This window comes from Syngnathus floridae, chromosome 18 (assembly GCF_059516105.1).
Source record: "Syngnathus floridae isolate MCC-2025c chromosome 18, RoL_Sflo_1.0, whole genome shotgun sequence".
In the NCBI taxonomy this organism is placed as follows: domain Eukaryota; kingdom Metazoa; phylum Chordata; class Actinopteri; order Syngnathiformes; family Syngnathidae; genus Syngnathus; species Syngnathus floridae.
In genome coordinates this window covers 10,631,872-10,650,414 of record NC_142430.1, presented here as the reverse complement: position 1 = coordinate 10,650,414, position 18,543 = coordinate 10,631,872, and the positions used below count along the sequence as shown (strand labels likewise).

Below are 18,543 nucleotides of genomic sequence, written 5' to 3'. Positions count from 1 at the left end.
ATAGCGCTCAACGCAAATGGTTCAAAATGACCATTTAAAAATACTTTGATCTTGCAACACCAACATTTTGTTTACCTTTTAAAATTAAAACTTGTTTATACATTTTATGGAAAAATAATAACTACTTCACCACAACCTGTCAAATTATTTCCATTTAAAAGCACTGAAATATAATCAATCAAAATAGTAACACTCCCGAGATATTACAGGGTTTTTGAATTTGTTTAGAAAAAAAACAGGTAAAAAAAAAGTCAAGTTCGAAAGTTTCACACCATTTTTTAATGAAAAGAAGAACAATTACATTTTTAAATATAAAATAACAACAAAGCAATCCTATTTCGGTGTGGCCATATTACTCCATGTCATATTTTAATATTGTCTGACTAAGTGAATGCTAGCAAAAATGAGCAAATATGCGTGAAGCAAGCTACTGAAGAAGGGAAAAATATAAGCGACTAATTTGAGACCCTGTTATCTCTCGTCTTTCTCAGCATGAATTTGTATGCGTAGCCCTAGAATATGAGCGTTTTTGACTTCTCCAAACATTAAATGCACTACACCCTCTTGAAATGGTGTACTACGTACATATAAAGGCATTAGAGATGTTCAAAGAAAGACCCAGGTCGTTTGAAAGTACAAATGTTTTTACGAAGGTCCCTCAGAGATCCAAGCCTTCCTTTTTTTCGGCGCCCCTACACTAATACGTCTCCTGCCCTCTTCGCTATTTGGTCTGACGAAAGCGCTGAAGGCAAAATTGCCATATGGTGCGACTCCACCTTGTTTTAGCCACAGTCTTTGAGCTGCATCGGCTGAGTGTGAACTTCCAGAGTGCCACGCTCTCCTCTTGGGAAAAGCAGGAGAATTGATGGGATGCAAACTGGAGCTTCCTGTCATCGTAGGCGCCGCCGCCGCCGCCGCTTCAGTCGCGTCACGAGACATATGTGACAGTGGATATAGCGACTCGGATTCCGAGTAGGAGCTCCGTGTACGTGGGAAGAGGTGGACCGGTGCCGCTGGGAGATGAATTGTGGAAGCAGTGAAAGGGAACATTGGCGAACTTGATCTTGGCGGATTGGTGTAAAGCAGACCTGTCCTCCTGCGTCTCGTCCTCCCATCAGGCTCCTGAGTGGATGATTTGGGCAATCGCTCCTCACATTTCTCCTTGTTACCGATTGGACTTTTCTTTCTCCTGGACAGAATGTCTTCAAGTTCAATCTCCAGGCGCTCGGAATCCTCACTTATCCGAGTGACCCGATCGAATTGAGAAAGCAAGGCGTTGACGCACGGCAGCAGGTGCTCCAGGAAGGGCTGGACGTCAAATCCCGGTTCGGAAAGTGTCGAGTCCTCCGATAGAACTGACAGAGGGCGCGGAGATGGAATGGTGGACGGCGATGTGGATGGTGAATGAGAAGATGGAAAGGAGGAAAAGAGAGTGGAAAGGCGGGATTCCTGGGAGGCTCTGGAAGGAACGGCCATGCCTTCAAACTTCACCCTGTGCCTGAACTAGAACACAAATGCATTGGTTACACAAAATCACAGCTTTTTTTTTTTTACATACTATATAAACCAGTTCTATAGGGAAAACATTCTCCAATCGTTTCCCATCAATCACACAGGCATGGGCAGAAAAGCCGCTAAGCGCTAACACGCAGTGCTAATCCTTATCCAATCCTCACTTCTTTCGCCTTGGTGAGTCCAATCCATAACTTGAGTCTCTTGATGAAGAAGTCCACCATCTCATAATCTTGAGGTTCTGTTGTTGGACGATAAATGTCTGCTTTCTCGGCCCTTCAAATTTTGCAAAGGTGTGGGGGGGGGGGGCATATCAATCATTTTTAGGTTGATAAAACACACTAAAGCAAAGATAACTAGTACCTGTATGCACGAATGAGGACGGCCGCAAAGAGTTTGGCCAAAAGCCAGACACTCGCCCCCATCAGCAGTATTCCGTACAAAGGGCCGAGGACAGGGTGGAGCCCGCGTAGTCTTTGCAGACCGATGCGGCCGCCGCCGCCGCGCACAACGGACATCAGCGACGCCAAAATCTCCCGCGTGGACAAAAAGCCTTCCACTGACTGCGAGAAAAGCTGAAATCAGAGCAGCGATGTCAAATCCAATTTGTTTGGACGGTGGATTTTAATCCATTTCCTTTTTTACCGTATTCCCCAGATGAGTCATGAACAAAAGCAGGAGCAGCGAGAGGAAACTTAAGGTCCACAACTCCTTCCAAGCTCTGTTCAGCACTCTGATGATCACAACCCATCTGCGTACAAACCTTAATGTTCCCAACAGCTGCAAAGCAAAACAATGGGGGAATGTTGAGTCGAATGCAAAAGCACAGGCCGCTTTGATGAGGTTACCTTTAGGACCAGTAAAGTGAGTAACACAGCGGCACATTGAGAAGACCTTTGAGTCAGTTCAGCACAGCCGTGGAAGTTGATGAAACGGTCAGCTTGGGATTTCAGCTAAAAGTATCAATAGAGAAGTCAAAGTCAATATATAGGATCCAAATTGCCTTCTCCTCATTCATTTTTTTGGCCCATATTGTACCTGGGAAACACAGGAAGTGGCCTGGGAGCGAAAAGAGAGGTGAAGCACGCTCGCCGCCAACGACAACGCGACCAACAGGAGCTGGAGCCAGTGGTTGCCTCCACACACATACCCCGCACGCTCGCTCGCCATCCAGCGCAATTCCCCGATCAATATGACCAGAGCGCAGGCCAAAAGGAAAAGCTGTCAAATGAAGAAGACACAGTCTTCTTATCCTGACATCCCTTAGCCGTGATGCTCGCGTTTACCATTAGGACCAGCTGGAGGTCCGGGCCGTCGTGCCATGACGGAATGAGGAGCGGGTAGATGGAGAGGAATGAAGTGAATTGCTGGGTCCAATCTAGTTGGATGGATAGACAGAGAAATAAACCAGACTCTCTGTGGTACTGTGTCAAATCCACAAAGAGGGTTTGGAACCTGAAAATGACATTGAGCACAATTACGATCAAATGAGAGAGACGTTCTTGTTGTTCTTTTGCAGTAAATGATCTTACTGATGAATGCAAAAGCCTCCCGTACGAAGGTCGGCCAGGACTTGATGTGTCATCACGCTGGAGTTTCCCAGAATGACCTCCCCCTGACCCCCTGAGTGTGCGTAGAGGAGCCGCGGTGAGCCCGCCAAACGGAGTAGAGCGTTTCGGTGCAGGTAGCTCACCAAGGTGCCGTTCATCCATCGCTCGGCATCCAAGCAGCTGCGAACCGTGACAACCGTGGGTCTTTGGCCAGGCCAAGGTAACATTTGGAATTGCGTGCTCACTTTCTGATGGATGTTAAGCTTGGGCCCACCAAGGGAGCAGTGTGAAGCTGCCGTCGAACAGCAGAGCGCAAAAGCCTTCCTTGGCTTTTTTCCACACTGTCCTGGTAGTTCACCATGAGCACCAGCAACAGAAAGAGCAGCTGTAACACACAATGCTTCCGAAAGAGAGAGAGACAGAGAGAGACAGAGAGAGAGAGACAGAGAGAGACGTCCTTAGTACAAAGACAAATGAGCTGCAAGCTTTTCTTTTCTTACCCTCATAAGCGAGCCGAGTGCACGGACTTTCCGAGCTTCCTCTTTAGCCTGCAGCAGTCCGTAGCCGCACGGCGCTCGAACCTTCCCGCCGTGTTCTCCAAATGCTCTCGTGGTGGTGGTCTCCAGGCCTAGTTGGTCCTCCACTTCCGGATCCACGGGCCGCCAAATGACAGTGTAGATCAAGGCTTGAAGGCACACCTGACGGAATAGAATCTCGACTCAAGTTCAAAAAGGCCATGACCGTGATGAAACTGACCTTGAGAGGTTCCAGCAGGAGAAGAGAAGTGAGGAAGGCGGACAGTGTGGAGATGAGCCACATGAGGACCACCGTTCTGGAGAAGAAGCGGCCGTAGATTGCGACAAGAGCAAGACACGCTCCCATCAACGTGGCCACCAGAGGGTAGATCACGCAAAACATCCAGGGAGGAAAACGCCAGCCGGGCCCACCTCGAGCGATGCCTAACGACATGGACGAAAGTCAAATGATTGGTATACTACCTACGAATGCTTTCAAAGACATTTCAATTGATTTTTTGTACCAATGCGTGTGGTGGAGGAACACCTCGTCAAGTCGGGAGAAGGACTCGGCAGGAAGGTGCTGGCCACCGAGTCCGCGGAAAGTACAGACGGACATCTGAAGAGTTTTGGCTGGCATTGGGAAGGAGCTGAATGTGCCTCCATTTGAAGGCGCTCCGCCTCATGGAGGTATTTCTCATCAGAGTTATCTGACCAACTGCTGCAGGAGGTGCTCTGGCTGAGAAAACAGCAAAAAGAAAGAAATCAAATAATCCACTAAAAATCTTCAGTCAAGTCAGATGTGGGCCTTACGTGTTTGAGAAGGACGAGCTTGTCGTAGGCGAGTCCCGACCGCTGTCTGAGTTGTTTTTGGCCAAACGCAAAGTGTCGTCCGTTGCTGCTTCTTCGATTGACATCAGAAGATTCTCCTCTGAAAGCCACAGTTCCATTCATCGACTCGCTCACTCTTCTCAAATATTTTCTGGCTTACCGGACAGAGTCAAACAGGTTTTCATATTGGGCTTGTGAGCTTGCAATCGCTTGGCACTTTCTTGCTCCTTTTGGCCAGCGGGGCTCAGGTGGAGCTGCAGGTGAGCTTTTTTCCTCCTTAGCTGGCCTGTTGCGCACAAAGCAAGCGAGGCCTGACATTGGTCCAAGTCCTCGGGCTCTTTGAGCAGACTGTCGCACGAAGCCCAGGAAGCCGCAGTCTCCTCCTGGCACATGTCGTCCTCATTGGTCCGGGGCACCAACCCAGAAGCGGCCCAGAAGTCCACCATGCTCGAGTCAAAAGCTTTGCTCTCCAATAACTAACACAAGAATATGCGATCGATCACGAATAACACGTCGCGCGACCTCAAAGCGTGTTTGCGTATTCTCACGGATGAGGGACTATCTTGAAGTCGGCTGGAGGCTCCAAATAAGGATAAGAACGATGGCCCTGAAAGTTCGGATTGGCCGAGGTAGACGTCCATCTCCACGGAATCACAAACGGGTGAGGAAGGAAGTGACGTGTCCACGATGACCTGGACGGCAAACAACATTGAAGCCGCAAGGAAGACGGTTGCAGAGGGAGGGAGGGAGGGAGGGAGGGAGGGAGGGAGGGAGGGAGGGAGGGAGGGAGGGAGGGAGGGAGGGAGGGAGGGAGGGAGGGAGGGAGCAATACCGTTACCTGATTGTGGCTCTTTCCAAACAAAAAGCAGATGAAACACTGGAGCGGAAACAGCACAACTGCAACGAGCATTCCCACAGCAACCGTTTCCATCGTGAGCGGCAGTTTGGCTGACACTGGCCCACTTGCAGGAGGAACACATGAAATGCTTGAAGGAATGCCGTTCCGGAATTGAAAGGGCGCTTTGCTTTTTACCTGTGCCCCTGGGAAGCCACAGCCCCGTACCACAGCGCGCCCGATGCCAGATAGAGATGCAGCATCAGAGCGCTACAGGTGACTCTCTGAGCTCGAGTAAAAAGACCATGGATGGAGCGTTGCCAGAGCGACAGCCACAGGTGGCGCTCCACCATTCCAAAAAGCAACTGCGAGCACAGGATTCGCCCAAATCGGGAAAGCTCTTCAGGACCTGGCAAGGAGGAGTCACGCTTTGATCGGACTTGACTTGATGTCATTCCGTCGCTAGGCGGAAGGAAGTGAAATCAGCTTACACGAGGCCAGGATTTCTTTCTCCACTGTCCCATTCTTTGGATTTTCCACAGAGAGCCAGTCATCGACTACGAAGAAGAACATGTGGTCTGTTACGGGGTCCCAGACGACCACGTGTTGAACATACCAGGATGGATCCAGGCCTTCAAATGGAAAAAGAAAAGGGAGGGGGGGGCGAAAAAGAGATCAAAAGGTAAAAAAGATCAACAAAAAAGATCAAGATGCAAAATCCATTCAACCTGTGTTGTCGTGCCAGATCCGAATTTTCCAAAGTTCCCCTAAGCTGACATCGGTTTCCACGTGAAAGTGGTCGAGGCTGCCCCGCTGAAAAGCGCCAGGCCTTTGCAGATGACGGGAGCCGCTCTTGTTGACGCCGTACAAACTGATGGCGACGTGCGCCGTGGTGCCTGATGGAATAAAGCTCTGTCTGCGTCGGCATTTGCCATCCCGAGTTCTTTCCCATCCATTTTGCTAACCTGCTCCATGCCTCCAGCCCGTCTTGACCAGCACTCTGTATTGATAGAGTCCGGCTGGACCGCACAGCGGCACTTGGCTCAGTCTCAGGCTGTCCAGGTGGTCCATTCTATGGGCAATGAGGCCCACCAGCAGGTGAAGCAGGAGCAGGGCAACACATACAATCCCCACCACCGCATTAAGGCTGGGACCAGTTGCCTGGAAAGAGCAAACGGGTTCTCTTGAGTCAGCGATCGACTTGTGCGTGCGTGCGTGCGTGCGCACGCGCTGACCACGTTCTACGTACAGGCGGCAGGAGCACAACGGCCCCGGGATGAAGAAACAAAGTGGCCCCAAACATGGTGAGGTGGTGCGTCAGGCAATGCACCGTTTGGAGTGTGGTGCCCTCCAGTGACTTGAGACCCTCACTACTCCAAGTCATCTCCTTGAGGCTGTAGTACTGGCACAGAGAGCTGAAGACGCATAATGACACTGCAACGGGAGCGCCTTCCACAAATGAGCTCAGACTGACGCACAGAGTCTTTGCTGTGTCATTGAAACTGTCAGGGAGAGAAGGAGAAAATCAATCAAGTCCACTTAAGACAGCAATGCATGATGTCAGAGGAGGAGCGGACTCACAGCGGAGAAAGAAATACGGTTTTCTCAGTGAAGGTGGTATTCAAAGCCGAATGATTGATAAGCCACTCTTTGGTGAAGGAACCCTGCGATCCGCTTGTTATTTCCATTTGAACACGGCCCACGGTCTCGGAAGTAGTAACTCCTAGAGGTGGTAGGTGCATGATTCAGACAGTAGATGTACCAGGAGTCCTCAAACGGGGACTCGAGTCACTGACAGCGCGAGTCATTTCTGCAGAAAATGTCCCCGTCATTTTGAATAAAAACCTAGTACACAGTAGATTCGATGTATCCATTTTCTTTCAAATGACATCCAATTATTGATTGATAATTAGGAGGCTGACAATGACCACAAAAGGTATGTACGGATATGCGTACACACGTAGTCGATTTACCTGCTAGCAGGCTGAAGTTGAAGGAGATGTATAAACCTGCATTTTCATCCAGGCCACCCACACTTTGGATTGTAAAGTTCCGACGTCCCCGGAGCGGAAGCGTAACAGTCGGACATGGACCGTTAGCGTGTCCATCGGCGCTCTCGTCTGAACTTCTCATCTCGGCGGGTAGCCTGCCATTGCTACGCAGGGTGACTCGAATAGCCTGCTCGGGCTCCAGGTCCTGGATGGGGAGCGGCTCGCCCTGAGGGGTGCTGATCTCCATGGCGACCAGAGTGGTGGAAATTGGAGCGAGCAGAGAATGAGATTCATCCAGTCCTAAAAGCACCTGCACCAGCTCTGAATGTTGACTCTTAAGGTGAGTGCTGAGCGAGGTTGGAATTTGAAACGGGCATGGCGGAGTTGAAGGCATCGCGGAAGGTTGCTTCTTCGACCGCACGGAGCAGAGAAGCTCGGCGGGGTCGCCGTAGAAACCGCTTGTACTGATATAAGGTGTGACCAACGAAAGGGGCATCTCCCAAGGATCGGGTGAGCGCATCAGGGAGCGCATCAAGGCTCCTGCTTGGCGAAGTGCCGAGAAGAAGTGCTGACTTGTGGAGTCGTTGTGTTGAGAACCTGAGGCTGAGGCTGAGGCTGAGGCTGAGGCTGAGAAAGAAGCCAGAGAGCTACCTGTAAATAATGACAAAATGTTGATTAGGATGTCTGTATCCGACATGTCCCGTTGCTGCCAGGAAATGTACATGAAACTGTTTGATGAAGCAAGGCAAGCAAAGACTCTTTGGCGCAGCTTTTGCAACCCTACCTACAATGCTAAGGATGTTCTTCCCTGTGTCAAATGCGGAAACTCGGCCACCGGAACGTTTGTGATCCTCCAGTACATGAATCATCTTCTCAGCAGCTTCCAGAACCTTCTCCTGACACTTTGCACACATCAACTCATCAGGAAAAGCCTGGGGAATGGAATAAAAAGAGCACTTAGAAACTGGCAAATGATGTAGGACTCAAAGTCGAAAGGAATGACGGGATGGACACAAAAAGCTGCTGCATTCCTTACAGTGGACTGGGCTAGAGCTGAGCTGATTTGATCAACATCCATCATGGAGGAAATGGGAAGGGAGACCAAAGCTTTGGTAACATTTTCTCTTATCTCCTTCTTCATTGTGAGCTCTCTGCCATTTGGTCCCGACTCCATCTGTGACTCAAAGGACGACAAAGATGTGGTGAGATTGGTTGGTTGATTGGATTGGATTGGACTGGATCGGATTGGACTGAGGAAGCCTTTCTCACACAAAAATAACTTCATGCTCCATCCTGGATTGTACCTGGTTGAGCTGACTGGTGAGCGCAATGGAATACGGGATGATTTCCTGAGGGTTGCCATGTTGGACTGAGGCCCACATATCTTTCTGGCTCTTTGTTCCGAGCCACTCGCTGGTGTTGACGTGAGACCGGACACTCAGAGTTCTGAAAAGTAAGGGAAAGTCCAAATACTACGCATACAACAATGGAAATGGAACTCGTGCCGGCTTTCACCTGTTAAGAGCAACGACACTTGAGCCCAAATTGTCTTCGATGAGCAAAGTAACTGTGATCAGTGACTTGTTTTGTCCTCGCACGGGACTCCCCGCTGGAACCAGGCTGCCAAAAGTGGCTCGAGTGCCCCTTGAGAAAGCAAGAAAGCAAGAAAGAAAGGAAGGAAAAAGCCCTCACAGACAAGCTCCATATACTATTTTTCACAGCTGCCCCACCTGTGACGATATACTATCAAACGGACGGACGGATGGAAATGTTCTCTTGGTGCTAAGACGTTCCTTCAACTTACCTGTAAAGAGTTAGAATAGGGCACATGACGGGATGGCACGGCGCAACCTGGAAGGTATAGATGAGCTCAGAGGATGCCTTGCCTTCATCCCTCCATCCTGAACATCCAAGTGCATATGTGATGGAAAGAAACGTCATCGATGATAGAGGAGTGACAGTGCTGCGTTGATTACCCGAGCAGTTGAAGTGAACCACCGTCCCCAGCGGATGGATGTGGGACTCTGGCTCCAGTTGGCACAAACCCCCATGAGGGGCTTGATTGAGTACAAGCGTCTGACTGGCACTGCCCCACCTTCCAGCCACGCTCACATTCAGAGTGAAGGTATAAATGTTCCCCGGAAGAACAGCATGCGAAGGCAACACCAATCTGGACGTGGAGCGTCTTCCCGTCGAGACGGCGGCCTGGAGCAGGTCGAGTGTCGCGCCTGACTCGGCATCCTGGGCGCTCCAACTGTGCTGTGGGGACATGAGCAACGGTTCGGGACGCAATTCAAGGGGAGATGACCGTCAATTGAAGATGCTCTTCCGTCCGACATCCGCTCTTACTTACCTGAGCTCGGTCATCGCACTCTCCGCAATGCCCGGACAGGATGAGGGGGGCGTGGCCTGGACAGGAAACACACTCCACAAATACAGCAAGTCGGGCTGCTTCGCACACACTTACCTAAACAAAGGGTGGAAGAAAGTGCAGCTACACTTTGTCTCAAATCATCATCATCATCAGAATGATCATATTACAGCGAGAGTGAAGTCAAGGGTTGAATGCAGGTCGTCCGAAAACGACCATACGGAATAAAAACGACATTAGTAGTTCGTCGAGTGAAAACTCACAGTCTGCGTGAAGGAGACGGGTGTCCTTCCCGTCTTAGTTACGGTTAGGGTGAAAGTAGAAAGGGTGTCTGGATGCAACTGTTTGCTGGCTATGGTCACAGTACTGCTGTTGCTCTCAATGGGGATCGTGGAATTCTGGGAGGGAGGGAGACAGGCGTCAGGAGTCAGAGCAAAGTCCAATAGTCATTTTGCAATCCACTATCCCATGAAGAATGCTTGCATCAAGAGGTACACACCTTCATCGTGAAGGTCCATTGATAGCGTAGTGCATCCTCTCCTTGGTTTGCATCAGGATCTCGTGAGCCCCTTCCATCCAGAAGCAGGTCACGGGCGCTTGGCCACAGTCTATGCGAGCCTCCCTTGATGACAGCCACCAACGGGGAGCAGACCACCGTGACTTTGGTTTTTCGTCGCGCCCACAGGGGTGTCCCTTGGAGTGAAACGCTAAACCAAAGGCAGTAGCGTCCCACATCCAGAGAGTTCTTTGGTAGATGGAGAGAAGGTGATGTCGTTCCATTGAGAAGGACTCTGTCGCCGCTCCCGTGGGTACAATCCAGCGCTCGGAACATCTCCCACCGGTACGTGGTCTCGTAGGCGGAGCAGTTCACATCCACGCGCGCTTCAAAGAAATTCGCTCGAGATCGGAAGATAGTCGGCCGGCTCTGGATGAGAGAGGCTCGCGGCTCGGAGCACTCCAACTCCAACACGTCTACGCGGAGTTGCGCCGACGTGCGGCTGACATGGTTGGACACGTTGACCGTGACAAGGTATTCGCCGGCCCTACCAAACGTATGATTAACCCGAGTGAGATGCGTAGGCCATTTCTTGAGGGAGTTTCCAAATTTCCACACATATGTCAAGTTGCTCAATTCAATAGTCGTAGCGGAAAAGAAGGCAGCGTGTCCGGCAAATACGGCTTCCGAATGACAGACGAGCCGGACCTCCCCAACGGGCCACTCCACCGTCAGAGTCTCGTTCAGCGTCTCGGAGCAGACGCCGTTGTTTGCTCGCACGGTCAACGACAAGGAACCGTTTGTGGGTGGAGTGAAGATGACTGCCTTCCCTTTCAGCCACAAAGGTCGAGCATCTTGGAAGCGCAAAATCCAAGTGTAGTTGACTGCAGATTCATTTTGCTCATCCACCTCAAAATGAATCTCCTTCAGAGCTTCGACGGCACGATGGCGAGGGCTGGACAATCGGACGCCTTTGATCTTCTCCGAGATCTGAACTTGGCTTGACACCTGTGCACGGCTCACCTGATTCCAAGCTGTCAGTTGTACTTTGTGCAGTCCTGCTGGAAGCTTGGACGTGCTAAACAATCCCTCAAGCGCATCCTGACGATGCATCCGGTCTTGAGTTTCAAACGTCAAAACAAAAGTGGCATTGGTTCCTTTGGTGATTGTTGGCATGAAGGTCACTTCCTCCTCAGTACAGAGCCAATCTTTGCTCACGTTTAGAGCGAGGCCTTCGATTGGATCCTGGATGATCACGTCGTGTGTTACTTCCTGCCACGTAATTGCATTGGAGACATTCAAAGACACTCTGTAAATTCCTTCAAGGGGAAAAGTGTAGTTAAGGGAGTGGTGACCTTGGCTGAATAGCTTGGTGGCGGTGGCGGTGGTGGTGGCAGCGGTGGCATCACTCATTTTCCACTCCCAGTGGAGATCACTCCCTTTGTGGACAAAGCCTTGGAATGACACAAGAGTATTTGTGCTCATATGAAACGGAAACCTGTTGCCAGCGATTGTAAAATCCGCCTCTTCTACTTCCTCTTGGACGGTCACATTTTGACTGTCATCACTTTGACTGATGGCGTTCTGGACAACAACTTGAACGAGAAAATTCCCAGACTTTGTGAAGTTGTGAAGAATAAAAGGGCCATCTGTTTGGACCGGATTGCTATCCACGCGCCAGACGTAGTTCAAGTCAGAACCGGTCAGGACTGAGACGGAAAGATTGCAAGGCTTGCCCACTGCCAGCGTCCGCGTTGTTATTTGCGCGCCGCTCACACGTTCCAAAGCCGCAACGGAAACAAGACTAGTGCTCTCGCCCAACTTGTTTGAAGCGTCGACTCGAATTGTCAACCTAGCGGGAGATTCAACGACAAGGTGAAAACGTTCTCCGTCGGCCGCAATCTGATGTGTGATGTTATTTGGAGTAACCAGCCACTTATATGTCACGTTGGAGCCTTTTGCCACTGATGCGGCAAACACCACGTCTTCACGGGTGGGGAAGTAGGTCATATTTCTCAAGCTGGGACAATCAATGTGAAGAGCCTCCATTTGCTCCAAGACTTCAACTAAAATCGAAGCTTCTCTTCCGCTCTCCAAGTGGTGGGCTGTACTTCGGACTTGATACTGTCCGGCTTTTGGAAAAATGAAGATCAACTGGCGACTTCCCTTTTGTGTCGGAAGCAAACCATCCACCGTCCAATAGTAGGTGGCGTTCAACTCTTCGCCGCCAAGTGCCGTGAATTTGCTTTCTTCTCCGACAACAGCGAAGGGCTGCTCGCTTTGAAGGCTGAAGTCGCAAACGGGATTCAAGACGTTCACCTTGACGCTGACAGATTCTCGACTGATTGCGTTAAATGCCGTGGCGGTGGCTGTGAATTCACCGACTTGGGTGAAAACGTGCGAGAGCTTTTCTTTCTGCTCTATCGGGGAGCCGTCGCCAAAATCCCAAATCACAGACACGTTGCTGCCAGTGCGACTCGCCGCCCAAAATAATGCTGACGTATTGACAGTGACACTTGACGCCAAAGAGAAATTGTTGACAGCTTTGAGTCCATCGCAAGTGACACTTAGTCCGGTAATTTTCTCCGCAACTTCCACCAGCAGCCAAGTGCAAAGTATCGAAAGAGTGTTGTTGGCGCACAATGTGACCTTGTAATCTCCCACCGACGTAAAGGTGTGTTCAACGTTTTGCTTCGTACGTCGGACGGCTTTGGATTCATCCCCGAAATTCCAAGCGTAGATGACGCCGTCGGTGGCAGCAGGATCAGTGAAGGCTTCCAGAGGATACGCTTGATGAACAACGGCCACCAGAGCGGAGGAATTGACAACGAGACCTTTTAACACATGACGGACGCTTATCTTGAGCGATATGTCTCTTTGTTCAAATGGGTTGGAAACTCCCACTTGAAGATTATAGGTACCTGCAGTAAAAAAAAACAACAACAACAACCTCAATTTGATTTTCAGAATATTCTAGCATTAAAAGATGCAAGTGTTTACCAGGTGATGTGTAGGTCAAGTTGACAGAATGCTCCACAAACATTTGTGTCTCTCCATTTTCTGCCTCCATAGTGTCACATGGAGCGGGAATAGTCTGAGTCACATGACTGCTGCCGTCGCCAAAATCCCATCTAGATGACATATGTATAGACAATTTACTAGGTCACATGCATTGACCTGAATGGATCTCATTGGCTTTTGCCCAGATATTGGCATACTGTTTATAACACAAAAAAGAGATGCTTGGACTCACCAGGTGCCAGGCCAGAGAAATGACTTTTGTCTATATTTTATTTATTTATTCCCAATAAAAAAAAAAACAGAGATATCATCCTTGGCCACTCCACACAAATAAAAAGTCTGTCCAGCATATACTATAGTGCAAGAGTTTCTAAAATTTCTGATACCTGAAGGTGGTTGTCAGGGCGACGTCCACTTTGACCCCGACGCTAAAGAGGTGCGTAGCACCCACGGCTACAAGCTGCTTGCCAGACATCAACTCGGGTTCACCCAGTGGGTTCATTTTGTCTACAGTCAGGAGAAGCTGCTTGCTCTGGGAGCTCACGGGGTTAGACGCTGTTACCTGTTGTTGGTGGTGTTTCCATAGATGATTAAAAGAGTACAATTCAAATATTTGCCACTTACCTTTAGTTTGTGCTCAGCAGGTTTCTTGAACACCACACTGTAGGATTGTCCTTCGTAGGCAAATGCGTCCAGGTTGTCCATCACCCATGAGAATGTCACAGATGAGCCGCGTTCCACTCGGGCTGTAAATGACTGTGAATACAAACAATGTGAGGGGAAGATGCAAAAGAATTTGTCATTGTTTCTATTCGAACCTGAGGAACGTCCACGAGCATCCTGCGGCGTCCGCGCGGCTCCACGTCCAGTCCCGACACTGCCTCGTAGCCACACGGTGTCAGTGGAGAGCCCACGCTTGGAGATGGGGACTTGATGCTGGAGGTTGTGCTGGTGCTGGTGCTGGTGCTCGTGCTGGTGCTCGTTTCAAGCATCCGCGCTTGCTCAGTACCTCCACGAGGAGTGGTGTCTTCATAAACCAATCGCAGATCACACACCACCTCGTCCACCCAGCGCTCGCCTTGGGGTGGCAGAAAAGCGAGGCCGCCTTCCCACCAGCCCCCCCACTTTGCACCCCGAAGAGACAAATAACTCTGTCGCCATGGAGAATTTAGCGCCGCTTCGCTGGCGAGGCAGCGCAGAAAAGCTCCGGGGTCGCGAGTGTGTTGGATGGCAACGACGTCGTCGGGGTACACGGTAATGGCTTCTTCTGGGAGAAGAACCTAAAAAGTGTCACTTATTAAAAACCCATCCAAATAGACCCGCCCGCTCCAATTGTAAGCCAAAATGCCACGATGCGCTCGCTCATCAATGCATCGGCTTTGGCTACTCACGCTTAACGTTTGCATTTGTGAGCTGGCGCTTATTTCCAGCGGGAGGTCAGCAACCAAGTGGTAAAAAGGCGCTCTGGCCGCCGGGGATCTGGGTGGTAACGCAAAGCCACGTCCCGCCGCCGCCGCCGTCGCCGAGGCGTAAGGTGAGCAGGGAAGCTTGTTGGAAAGGCAGGCTTCCAGAATAGGACACCAGTACTGGCCCGTGCTGCATCCCCCTGTGGTGTTGCACAGTGCAACGCTGGAGCAGCAGCTGAATGGGTTCATCAGAGAAGGGCAACCTCAAGAAGCAAAGACATTGCCTTTGGGATCGCATGGGAAATGGACATCGTCCAGCAAAAAGATGCATCGTATGTACCTGGAGGTACTAGGTGGTCGTTGGGGCTGCAGTAGGGTCGAAGGATTTGAAAGCGGGCCAGACAAGGGGTCATGCTGGGCTGGACCACCGCTTCCAGTGAGGTCACTCTGCCTGCGTGACTGAACCACAAGCCGGGGAACAACTGCATCTGTGGACAACAAACACGCCGGCCGGCAGAGTTGAATGATAATCCCACATATTGGGTTGACTCATTGACTGACCTCCACCGCTAGTTGCTGAACATCAGGGACACTTGCCAAGGGCTCCATCCGAACCCGTCGGTAGATGCCCGTCATCAGAACAACTCCCACCACATAACTGTCCGGCGCTGGTAAAGACTCTGAAGGAAGCGGCAAAATACGAGTCCAAATATGGATGATTTACATAGTACGTAGTCAAGCTTCAAATCTTACCATTTAAGATATTTTGACATAAAAAGGGGTATCGCTTAACACAGGGGGTGGTCCTCCATTGACCAGGCGTCCCCAAAGCCATCTGAGTGCACACTTCTCCTTTGTCGTCGCTTCCTCCGTCTCGCCACGGAGGACTCGCTGACTCCAAAAAGTCCATCTTGTCTGCATTCTCTTCACTTGCTCCATGAATCCAAACCCACAAAGCACTTTTCCTAGACCAAAAAACCTATGACAGTAAGTGGCATATGAGAGTGAATGGATTTGCTCCATCAACTCACACTGGGAAGGAGTGGTGAAGGAAGCTTTGCAGCTCCGCGGTGTCGGCAGCCGCAATGCCTCCTCCGGCATTCTGCTGACAGGAAGCTGAAGCCTCAGACCACTTGGACGTCTTCTCAGAAAGCCAGAAGCATCGCAGGCTGGGCAGGTGGACGCGAGCGCCGTCCGGGCAGGAGCTCACTTCCGCAGAGCCGGTGACAAATCCAAGGTTACAAATGGGAAAAAAAGCCGCTTCAATTACAACTTCTCACCTGATGTGCTGATCAGAAGCATGAAAAGAATCCTCCACGCTTGCTTCTGTCTCATCTTAAGAAGCAGTCTCCACTTCCATGACATCTTCGGTGCCATTTTAGAGGAAAAATGTCTGGCCAATAATTTTGCTTCTCCTCATCTTATATTTGCTACTATTTGTCGTTTTTTGACTGCCTCACACTAATGTGCTGTGCTGTGCTCCCTCCCGCAGCCGTCGCACAATACGTTGTGTCGGTGTGTCTGTCTGTCTGTCTGTCTGTCTGTCTGTCTGTCTGTCTGTCTGTCTGTTCAAAAGGCCTCTTGGCCTGCCTCTCTCTTTGAGCACCAGGGTGACTTGAACTTTGTCACTCAGCAACAGCTATAGAAAAAAGCGGCGTGGCCCACACGGCTCATCGGCAACTCGTAGATCCTCGGTGGCAATGTGGGGCAGCGCAAAGAGGGGGGATATAAACATCACGCTTTTCATATAGTATTGAATTCGACAAATTATAAAAAGGCACCGAGATCAATTTATTTGAGAAGAGCATTTTGTTTGATCTTCCGGTCGGTGCTCATTTTGAACTTGAACAAAGACATTGTGACGCACATGCATGGGAATGGTTTGAAAAAGAAAGAATGCCATCCCTGTTGCTGGGAGAGAGACACACACAGAGAAGGCATAAAGTTGAAGGGGGTGATGGCGCAAACCTAAACTGAGAAGTTTCAGTTCATCGTCATGGAAACAATTGTTTGGGGGGGTTCTTTTGGCGCACCCGTTTCAAGGAATATTTGAAACATATAATATTGAAACAAATATTTGAAAAATTTGAATATTTTCTCATTCAAATTGGTGGGCTTTTTGTTCAAGCCCAAAGGGAGGCGTGAATAGTCTTACGCTTTATACGGGTGGTTAATCAAATAACAATTTGTGTTTTCTTTTGAAAAATAATATCAAGGAAGATGTAATGGTACGTGGAGACGGAGGGGGCAGTAACGTGCATTTCAAACGGAATTTGTCCGTCAAAGCAATCACGACGAAGAATTAACCAGGAAACGGACGGCCTGTGGTTAAACCTCGAATCGCAGCAGGTAAAAAAATAGTTTTCCCATGAATGACCGACCGATCGACCGACCGCATGTTGTCGAAAAGTCATATTGAGTATTTGTGACAGCTGCGGTTGTTATTTCTTGCCGAAAACGAACTGAATCGAAGCCGTGCGGATTAGCGTGATGGGTGGGAGGGCTGTTTACTTGGAGCCGCCGAGCTTCCCTTTCTTTTCCCATCATGGATCCAAGTCAATAAGGCTGACCTGAAGTTTCAATTGAACAGGACAAGCGGTGTTGGGAATAAATGGCCTTAGCTTGGCACCCAAGTGTTTGATCCGCTATTGATCGGAATACGTACCGTATGAAGATGTTGACATGATGTGTGCAGGTTCTATGCTCCACTTCAGGAGCGCAGAAGAGGAAAGCAATCGTGAGATCTCCCAGCTCCTACAAGCAGTGCTGCAAAACAATGAAAGGCTCCTGGATGAGATGCTGTCCCAGGAAATGTACAAGAAGGTCATCAACTACCGAGGCGGCTGGGGCATCGCCGGCACCCCTCTCCACGCCGCCGTGTCCAAGGGCCACCTCAGCTGCCTGCAGGTGCTGCTGACTCACGGCGCCCTGGTGGATTGCGTGGACGTCAAAGCCCAGACGCCCCTTTTCGCCGCTGTGCGCGGGAAGTACCTGGAATGCGTGTTAGCCCTCCTCCGCTCCGGCGCCGACCCCAACGGAAGCGCCGACAACATCTGCTCGCCTGTCCTGACGGCCGCTCGCGAAGGTGACGTCCGGATACTACGGGAACTACTTGAACACGGCGCAGAGGCCAACTCGCGCTCCAAAGTCCTGCTGTGGACCTCAAGCGCCAGAGTGTCGAGCGGCCCGCTCTATCTGGCGGCCGTGTACGGGCACATGGACTGCTTCAAACTGCTCCTGCTTTATGGCGCCGATCCGGATTACAACTGTGCCTACGCCAGACTGCTCAGCTCCATCAAGCGGCCCAAGACGGTCCTGGAGATGTGTCTGAGGCACGGCTGCGGCGTGGAGTACGTCCGGCTCCTCATCGACTTTGGCGCAAACGTCTACCTTCCCACGCTCATCATCGAGAAGTCCACCAAGCAGAATGAGGCCGTGGAGCTGCTTCTGCACGAGAGAGGTGTCCGTTGAGCGGGCTCGGGCTTTTCAATGAGCTCATTGGCCGCCGGCCGATATGATGCAAATGGTGCGCATGCTACTTACAAAGAATAATTGGCGTTGTTTGCTCTCTCTCTCTCTCTCCTCTTGCTTCTCAGGAACTCCCAAGGCCTTGACTTCACTGTGCCGACTGGCGGTGCGGAGATACCTCAAAAAGATCAACAAGATCCATTGCGTCGAGCAGCTGGACATGCCAACAAGCGTCATTAGCTTCTTGCAGCACAAGCCGCTCCCACTTGTGATTCTCTAGCTACAAAAGTCTGCTTTTTGTAACTGACCCCATTATACTTGTGCTTTGTGATCGAAAAGGTGACACTGTATATTAAACGTATTTATGTGTACAAAAAGGTCAATGACGATAATGGTTTTTGTCCAATAAGGATTTAGAATTGCAATCGCAAATGAAAGAAAGGCTGTAGGAAGTGGCGTTCAAAACAGAAGATATCAAATTGACAATAAACGGTGAATACTTCCAATACAGATTGTGTGCTTATACATGAATCGTGTACGTTAAATA

At 50.2% G+C, this 18,543-nt stretch overlaps 2 protein-coding genes across 3 annotated transcripts; one reads left to right on the top strand and one right to left on the bottom strand.

Moving 5' to 3' along the window:
* Positions 1-256: 256 nt before the first annotated feature.
* On the bottom strand, positions 257-17,989 carry pkd1b (polycystic kidney disease 1b). 2 transcript variants are annotated; one of them, XM_088359424.1, is made up of 43 exons: positions 17,194-17,989; positions 15,809-17,098; positions 15,560-15,737; positions 15,282-15,493; positions 15,090-15,208; positions 14,869-15,016; positions 14,514-14,791; positions 13,941-14,402; positions 13,747-13,878; positions 13,509-13,684; positions 13,102-13,232; positions 10,105-13,022; positions 9,869-10,003; positions 9,588-9,701; positions 9,211-9,493; positions 9,039-9,135; positions 8,750-8,878; positions 8,539-8,680; positions 8,271-8,408; positions 8,019-8,166; positions 7,217-7,885; positions 6,825-6,966; positions 6,493-6,745; positions 6,209-6,404; positions 5,972-6,139; positions 5,735-5,875; positions 5,442-5,652; positions 5,247-5,370; positions 4,957-5,100; positions 4,569-4,884; positions 4,391-4,508; positions 4,102-4,316; positions 3,819-4,021; positions 3,563-3,760; positions 3,308-3,462; positions 3,045-3,242; positions 2,799-2,967; positions 2,551-2,733; positions 2,361-2,465; positions 2,158-2,292; positions 1,876-2,087; positions 1,677-1,788; positions 257-1,503 (listed from the first exon to the last, which is right to left on the bottom strand). In XM_088359424.1, the coding sequence occupies exons 2-43, from the start codon at positions 15,903-15,905 to the stop codon at positions 646-648; spliced, it is 11,262 nt and encodes a 3,753-aa protein (XP_088215550.1). In that variant the 5' UTR covers positions 15,906-17,098; positions 17,194-17,989; the 3' UTR covers positions 257-645. The 2 variants fall into 2 exon arrangements, with proteins under 2 accessions (XP_088215550.1, XP_088215549.1); XM_088359423.1 differs by having other exon boundaries at positions 15,809-17,989.
* Positions 16,772-18,502, top strand: asb12a (ankyrin repeat and SOCS box containing 12a). Its single transcript, XM_088359434.1, has 3 exons — positions 16,772-16,877; positions 17,224-17,988; positions 18,125-18,502. Exons 2-3 carry the CDS (start codon positions 17,229-17,231, stop codon positions 18,274-18,276), a joined length of 912 nt encoding a protein of 303 aa, XP_088215560.1. The 5' UTR covers positions 16,772-16,877; positions 17,224-17,228; the 3' UTR covers positions 18,277-18,502.
* Positions 18,503-18,543: the final 41 nt, after the last annotated feature.